At 33.5% G+C, this 9,321-nt stretch overlaps 1 protein-coding gene across 1 annotated transcript; it reads right to left on the bottom strand.

Annotated features, from left to right (window-relative positions):
- Window positions 1-887: 887 nt before the first annotated feature.
- LOC139861618 (UDP-glycosyltransferase 90A1-like) lies at window positions 888-2,707 on the bottom strand. The gene has a single exon (XM_071850063.1). It carries the CDS (start codon window positions 2,552-2,554, stop codon window positions 1,136-1,138), a length of 1,419 nt encoding a protein of 472 aa, XP_071706164.1. The 5' UTR covers window positions 2,555-2,707; the 3' UTR covers window positions 888-1,135.
- Between the last annotated feature and the right edge of the window lie 6,614 nt (window positions 2,708-9,321).

The raw sequence follows: 9,321 nt of genomic DNA, 5'->3' as shown, positions 1-9,321 counted from the left end.
AATTGTTTTAACGAAATTAAGAATTCATGTCTATGTGATTTAGATAACAACTTGATAAGCACACATGTTTATTTGAATGAATGCTACCTAATTGGGATTTAGAAGGGATAAAGGTTTTAATCAATTGATAACAACTTTTGTTTTTTAATCCTTTTTTTTTTCTTCTTCTTTGAACGGCGATTTGTTGGCATCAGTAGATCATTTATTTCAACGACACTCATCATTTGCACGTACCATACACGTTCGGGCGAAAACCCGAACCCGGTCGACGGTACCCGAGAACACATCCATTCGGGCAGTGTTCCTGTGTAGAGGTCCGTGAACGAATCCGGTAAAATCTCCCTATATGGTCAATATATACCACTATCATTGATGTTCAATTGTTTTAAAGAAAATCATGTCATCCCTACAGATCGAACCCATGACCTCTCCCTATCTCATGACACAAAGTACATGGGGAAAACCGTTGGGCTATGCCCGCAAGTTCTTTTTGATCTTTTGTTTATGTGCTTTATATAAATCATTTATAGTTTAAGACTTTTAGCTTTTAATTTATTTCATTTAGTTTTTAATCATCAAACCATTCTAAGAATTGTTTGCTTTTGACCACAATCTCTCGTGAAACGAATCCTAGATACCCTAGCTAGTCTAGAATTTTTAGTTCATTTTTGATTGATACTTCGACCCCGATCACTCCACGAGCATTGTTAACGATAAGTACCCCCTTCTTCATTTAGATATCTTTTTTTTTGTTAAACATCCATCTGAAAAAACCTTATACATTTTTGTTAATTCTTTTAGTAATTAGTAATGATCGCTAACAAAATTATTAAACTAATTTTGACATGAAAAACTCACCTGGTTTTTTCTGTTAATGGAGTGTTAATGACAACAATGTCACATTTAGGAAGCATCTTATCAAGATCTTCCTCATAATTGGCACTAAAAAAAAACTCCGCCCATCTACCAAGTTTAATTAGTAGGACAATGGTCCATCACCATCCACCATCTTAAATAATTGTCTTATTTATTACTATTTGACCGAAAGAGACCAATCCTGACCTTAACAGGAAACATACGGATTAATCCGAGTAATAAGATTTTTACTGTGTACAATACACCATCTATTACAAATCTATGCCTCCCCATTACTCTTAATTCTACCAGCCTGCAACTCATTTATGAGTTCATTCAGTGTCCTCAATGATGACCCGCCTTCCGCCATAGCTTCCTTTGCAGCCAAACCAACCTTCTTAACCTTATCCCTCACTTCTTTTCCCTTTTCACCCTCCATTAACTCAATCACAGTCTTCTTCAACCCGTCTAACGTCACAAACCCCCTCACCGACCCATCACACGTTTCGACCCGTAACCCAATCTTAATCTCCTCCACAACCATCCTTGCGTTTAAATGTTGCTCCGCCATCATCGGCCATGCTAGTATTGGCACTTGTGCACATATGCTCTCCAAAACCGAGTTCCAACCGCAATGGCTTATAAACCCCGTCACACTTTCATGCTTCAAAATCTCCATTTGATCGACCCATTCGGTTACAATCATCCCTCTTTCTCCCACTCTTTTTTCAAGTTCATCGATAACACTCGATTCATACTTCCTCACCAACCACAAAAAATTCATTCTAGATTCTTCCAAACCCTTAGATATTTCTTCCAATTGTTCCGTTGAAATCTCCGCTTGTGTACCAAACGCTACGTATAGAACCGAGCATTTGTTAGTATGCTTTAGGTCTAGCCACTCTATCCATTTGGGCTTCGGATCAGTTTCCATACGCGTCTCAGCCAAACAAAGGGGTCCCACACACCAGGATTTAGGCTTAGCTTCACGATTCATATAGTCTATAAACAAAGGCTCGAGCTCATAAAAGCTATTTATAATCAAGCCATAACTATTCACTAATGCTATCTCCCCCTCCATCATAAATTCATCGCGTGGGCCCGTTGGATCACGCTGATGAAACGGCTCTTCAAAGTCATTCCTAGTGACTTTGATCCATGGAAAGTTTTTCAACGCGATTAACTCATCGTCTGACTCGGGTCCCGCTAAAATCCGATGTAAAAACACTTCTTGAAATATAGCTCCGACGTAGGTGTTCATACCGTAAAACACTATACGAGGGATCTCAAATTTATTAGCAGACGCAAGCGTCCAACTTAGAAAACCGTCAGATATTATGCACATTACATTTGAGAGTTTGCTAAGCTCTTGCTCAAAATAAGGCTGCATAAGCTTTGTTGCAATAGCAAAGGGTCTAAAGAGCGAAATAGAAGGTAGTTTATCGGTACTTTCGATACCTTGAGGTATTCCTTCGATATTATTAGGAAATTGAAGGTCTACTATAGAAGTAAGACCATTAGTTGGTGTCTTTTCAAGATACTGAGCTATGAAAGGTGTATTGTTTTTCGTAGCGAAAATTGTAACCTTAATCCCACGAGAAACGAGAAGTCGAGCGAAATGAAGTAATGGGATTGTATGGCCTTTGGACATGAATGGAAACAATACAATGTGGTCGGGGGATGAGTTTTTTGAAGTCATTTTGGTGTGGTGTGTTTGTTATTGCAGGGTTTGATGGTTATAATGACTCAAGCTAGAGACGTGTGACAAATGAGTGATAGAGATAGATATAGATGAAAGTTGGATGAAGACATTTGTAGAGGCATGCATGTTACATAATATAAAGATGAGATTCTTAAGTAGTAATGAATAGGTACGGAGATCGCTGTATGAGGAATTGGTACCACCTACCACCTTATTATTGTGTCCTACCACTATTTGTGGCCTTCATTATTTTGAATACAACTCAAAAATATGGATGTCGATGAAAAACATGTGTGTGTGTGTGTGTATAGACAGAGATGGGATACAAAAGGAAGTAATAAGTTCGAGAAAGGGGAAGCAAATGTGAGTCGCAAGATCAAATTACTTTCAGATGCATGGGTAGTTTGGTCATTTTTCATTTTTTAAAACTTAAATAATTGAACTCAAATATCGCTTGCCAATTGCCTTTCTGAACCTCACGTAGAAACTGCAAATGTCATCACCACCATAAATTGTCGGCAAAGATTAACTGAAATGTCTCGTTCATATTGATTATAAACGTTCCATATTAATTGATTTCGTTGCGAGGTTTTGACCTCTATATGAGACGTTTTTCAAAGACTGCATTCGTTTTTAAAAACAAACCATAACCTTTATTTTATCGACAAGGTTAAAAGGACACCACCTAGATTATCAGAAATGATAATCTAAAAAATATCACACTTACACACTACCAATACATATTGGTTTACAATATTAATATGTTACAACAAAGTAAATTTCGAATGCAGTTTTAAACAATATTATACAAGCATGCTGACTCCAAATCTTGTCCATATATTAGCATGCAACAGCGGAAGCTCTTAATAATCACCTGAGAATAAACATGCTTTAAACGTCAACAAAAATGTTGGTGAGTTATAGGTTTAACCTATATATTTATCAAATCCTAATAATAGACCACAAGATTTTATATTTCAATATACATCCCATACATAGAGATAAAAATCATTCATATGGTAAACACCTGGTAAACGACATTAAAAAGATGCATATAAGAATATCCCCATCATTCCGGGACATCTATCGGACATGATATAAAACTCGAAGTACTAAAGCATCCGGTACTTTGGATGGGGTTCGTTAGGTCCAATAGATCTATCTTTATGATTCGCGTCAATTAGGCGTGCACTAATTCTCAAAATTAGTGATGTTCCCTAATTCTTAGGCTACCAAGCAAAAGGGGCATATTCGGCTTCGATCATTCAACCATAGAAAGTAGTTTCGTGTACTTGTGTATATTTTGTAAAACATTTAAAAAGCTGCATGTATTCTGATCCCAAAAATATTAGATTTTAAAAGTGGGACTATAACTTACTTTCACAGATTTTTACTTAGTCGGGAAGTAAGACTTGGCCACTGGTCGATTCACGAACCTATAACAAATATGTACATATATATCAAAGTATGTTCAAAATATATTTACAACATTTTTAATACGTTTTAATGTTTTAAATATTTTCAGTCAGCTGTCCTCGTTAGTAACCTACAACTAGTTGTCCATAGTTAGATGTACAGAAATAAATTGATATATATATTATCTTGACCCAATCCACTGAAATGTCCCGTTCTTATTGATTAAAAACGTTCCATATTAATTGATTTCGTTGCGAGGTTTTGACCTCTATATGAGACGTTTTTCAAAGACTGCATTCATTTTTAAAACAAACCATAACCTTTATTTCATAAATAAAGGTTTATAAAGCTTTACGTAGATTATCAAATAATGATAATCTAAAATATCCTGTTTACACACGACCATTACATAATGGTTTACAATACAAATATGTTACATCGAAATCAGTTTCTTGAATGCAGTTTTTACACAATATCATACAAACATGGACTCCAAATCTTGTCCTTATTTTATTATGCAACAGCGGAAGCTCTTAGTATTCACCTGAGAATAAACATGCTTTAAACGTCAACAAAAATGTTGGTGAGTTATAGGTTTAACCTATATATATCAAATCGTAACAATAGACCACAAGATTTCATATTTCGTTACACATCCCATACATAGAGATAAAAATCATTCATATGGTGAACACCTGGTAACCGACATTAACAAGATGCATATATAAGAATATCCCCATCATTCCGGGACACCCTTCGGATATGATATAAATTTCGAAGTACTATAGCATCCGGTACTTTGGATGGGGTTTGTTAGGCCCAATAGATCTATCTTTAGGATTCGCGTCAATTAGGGTGTCTGTTCCCTAATTCATAGATTACCAGACTTAATAAAAAGGGGCATATTCGATTTCGATAATTCAACCATAGAATGTAGTTTCACGTACTTGTGTCTATTTTGTAAATCATTTATAAAACCTGCATGTATTCTCATCCCAAAAATATTAGATTTTAAAAGTGGGACTATAACTCACTTTCACAGATTTTTACTTCGTCGGGAAGTAAGACTTGGCCACTGGTTGATTCACGAACCTATAACAATATATACATATATATCAAAGTATGTTCAAAATATATTTACAACACCTTTAATATATTTTGATGTTTTAAGTTTATTAAGTCAGCTGTCCTCGTTAGTAACCTACAACTAGTTGTCCACAGTTAGATGTACAGAAATAAATCGATAAATATTATCTTGAATCAATCCACGACCCAGTGTATACGTATCTCAGTATTGATCACAACTCAAACTATATATATTTTGGAATCAACCTCAACCCTGTATAGCTAACTCCAACATTCACATATAGAGTGTCTATGGTTGTTCCGAAATATATATAGATGTGTCGACATGATAGGTCGAAACATTGTATACGTGTCTATGGTATATCAAGATTACATAATATACAATACAAGTTGATTAAGTTATGGTTGGAATAGATTTGTTACCAATTTTCACGTAGCTAAAATGAGAAAAATTATCCAATCTTGTTTTACCCATAACTTCTTCATTTTAAATCCGTTTTGAGTGAATCAAATTGCTATGGTTTCATATTGAACCCTATTTTATGAATCTAAACAGAAAAAGTATAGGTTTATAGTCGGAAAAATAAGTTACAAGTCGTTTTTGTAAAGGTAGTCATTTCAGTCGAAAGAACGACGTCTAGATGACCATTTTAGAAAACATACTTCCACTTTGAGTTTAACCATAATTTTTGGATATAGTTTCATGTTCATAATAAAAATCATTTTCTCAGAATAACAACTTTTAAATCAAAGTTTATCATAGTTTTTAATTAACTAACCCAAAACAGCCCGCGGTGTTACTACGACGGCGTAAATCCGGTTTTACGGTGTTTTTCGTGTTTCCAGGTTTTAAATCATTAAGTTAGCATATCATATAGATATAGAACATGTGTTTAGTTTATTTTAAAAGTCAAGTTAGAAGTATTAACTTTTGTTTGCGAACAAGTTTAGAATTAACTAAACTATGTTCTAGTGATTACAAGTTTAAACCTTCGAATAAGATAGCTTTATATGTATGAATCGAATGATGTTATGAACATCATTACTACCTTAAGTTCCTTGGATAAACCTACTAGAAAAGGGAAAAATGAATCTAGCTTCAATGGATCCTTGGATGGCTCGAAGTTCTTGAAGCAGAATCATGACACGAAAACAAGTTCAAGTAAGATCATCACTTAAAATAAGATTGTTATAGTTATAGAAATTGAACCAAAGTTTGAATATGATTATTACCTTGTATTAGAATGATAACCTACTGTAAGAAACAAAGATTTCTTGAGGTTGGATGATCACCTTACAAGATTGGAAGTGAGCTAGCAAACTTGAAAGTATTCTTGATTTTATGAAACTAGAACTTTTGGAATTTATGAAGAACACTTAGAACTTGAAGATAGAACTTGAGAGAGATCAATTAGATGAAGAAAATTGAAGAATGAAAGTGTTTGTAGGTGTTTTTGGTCGTTGGTGTATGGATTAGATATAAAGGATATGTTATTTTGTTTTCATGTAAATAAGTCATGAATGATTACTCATATTTTTGTAATTTTATGAGATATTTCATGCTAGTTGCCAAATGATGGTTCCCACATGTGTTAGGTGACTCACATGGGCTGCTAAGAGCTGATCATTGGAGTGTATATACCAATAGTACATACATCTAAAAGCTGTGTATTGTACGAGTACGAATACGGGTGCATACGAGTAGAATTGTTGATGAAACTGAACGAGGATGTAATTGTAAGCATTTTTGTTAAGTAGAAGTATTTTGATAAGTGTCTTGAAGTCTTTAAAAAGTGTATGAATACATATTAAAACACTACATGTATATACATTTTAACTGAGTCGTTAAGTCATCGTTAGTCGTTACATGTAAATGTTGTTTTGAAACCTTTAGGTTAACGATCTTGTTAAATGTTGTTAACCCAATGTTTATAATATCAAAAGAGATTTTAAATTATTATATTATCATGATATTATGATGTACGAATATCTCTTAATATGATATATATACATTAAATGTAGTTACAACGATAATCGTTACATATATGTCTCGTTTCATAATCATTAAGTTAGTAGTCTTGTTTTTACATATGTAGTTCATTGTTAATATAATTAATGATATGTTTACTTATCATAATATCATGTTAACTATATATATAACCATATATATGTCATCATATAGTTTTTACAAGTTTTAACGTTCGTGAATCACCGGTCAACTTGGGTGGTCAATTGTCTATATGAAACATATTTCAATTAATCAAGTCTTAACAAGTTTGATTGCTTAACATATTGGAAACATTTAATCATGTAAATATCAATCTCAATTAATATATATAAACATGGAAAAGTTCGGGTCACTACATCCACGACCCAGTGTATACACGTCTCAGGCTAGATCACAACTCAAAGTATATATATTTTTGGAATCAACCTCAACCATGTATAGCTAACTCCAACATTACTGCATATAGAGTGTCTATGGTTGTTCCAAATAATATATATATATGGGTCGATATGATATGTCAAAACATTTGCATATGTGTCTATGGTATCCCAAGATTACATAATATATTAGAATACATGTATAATACAATATAAGTTAGCTAGGATATGATTTGTATAGAATTGTTACAATATTTTCCGTAGCTACAACAATCAAAAAATATCCAATCTTGTTTTACCCATAACTTCTTCGTTTTAAATCCGTTTTGAGTGAATCAAATTGCTATGGTTTCATATTGAACTCTATTTTATGAATCTAAATATAAAAAGTATAGGTTTATAGTCGGAAATATAAGTTACAAGTCATTTTTGTAAGAGGTAGTCATTTCAGTCGAAAGAACGACGTCTTGATGACCATTTTGAAAAACATACTTCCACTTTGAGTTTAACCATGATTTTTGGATATAGTTTCATGTTCATAAGAAAAATCATTTTCCAAGAAGAACAACTTTTAAATCAAAGTTTATCATAGTTTTTAATTATCAAACCCAAAACAGCCCGCGGTGTTACTACGACGGCGTATGTCCGGTTTTACGGTGTTTTTCGCGTAACATCCCGCATTTTTTCGTTAAATTTATTTTTAACACTGTCTTTTTTTTAAATAATATCTTTCCTTATTTAAATTCGTATTTTCCGTTGGCTAACGTTCATAGTATTCCCGTTATTTAATTATAACATCACTCGTTTACTCGAGCGTTTTTAAAATATTCGTTTGGTTAATTCCAGCACCCTCTTTGAAACTCGAGGGACCAAAGTTGCAAAGGAGCCTAACTAGTTGACTAGGTCAACTAGTCAAACCCCACCATCACTACTCATTCACTTCACCTCTCTTCTCCCTTTTTCTCTCTAGCTCAAGAACACTCTTTTTCTCTCAATCAATTCAATCATCATCTAAATCCGATTGGAGAGGCAAACATCAAAACAAATTACATTTTCGTGATCCTCTCTTCATCCTCTACATTTTGGTACCAATTTCATCAAGTTTGGGTAACTTTCTAAAAATACTAGATTTCTCTAAATTCGTTTTATATACTTGAAATGGTGTTAGTTAGTGTCTATGGCTCGTGTGTAGCATGAATATATGATTTATTTGCTCGATTTGTTGTTTTGAGTAACTAGTATGAACATTTGAAATGGGTGTGCTTAATCTTTGATTTTGGATGATTAAATGTTGTTTAAATGTTAAAGTTCATGTTTTAATTGTGTTACTAGTATCACTAGCTTCATTTTGATGTGTAGGTTGATTAAGAAAACTTCAAACACATGATTATTGATTTTTGTGAATTTTGGTTAGGGTTTGATAGACTTAAAACAAAATTTTGATGCGTTGAATGCTAGGAAATATTGTTAGTAAGTGTTTAGTTGTAATGTATGTTTCATTACCTTCAAAACGGCATATCATATGTGTGAATTGGATTCTCGAGTCAAGAAATGCATTTTGTAAACTTGAAACGATGATTTTGAACATTTAAGATCACTTGACAAGTTTTCGGTTATTGTAAATGATATTTTTGCTTGATGAAAAGTGGTTAGTTGTATTCCTTGTTAAAATACCTTTCCAACCATATAAGATACGTGTTTTGAATGTTTACGGTTCACAAGTTATGATTGTTTGAAGTTGGATTCGTGCTTGAGTGTGAAAACTGCCAGACTTGCTGATCACTTAAATGGAGCGGCGCGCCATTTTGGTCTGTCCCAAATTCTTTTGATTTTCACGTTTTCACCCCCGCTTACTCATAACTCCGATTAACATGAAA

The sequence above is a fragment of the Rutidosis leptorrhynchoides genome, chromosome 8 (genome assembly GCF_046630445.1).
Source record: "Rutidosis leptorrhynchoides isolate AG116_Rl617_1_P2 chromosome 8, CSIRO_AGI_Rlap_v1, whole genome shotgun sequence".
Taxonomy (NCBI): Eukaryota; Viridiplantae; Streptophyta; class Magnoliopsida; order Asterales; family Asteraceae; genus Rutidosis; species Rutidosis leptorrhynchoides.
This window is presented reverse-complemented; position numbering and strand designations above follow the sequence as displayed.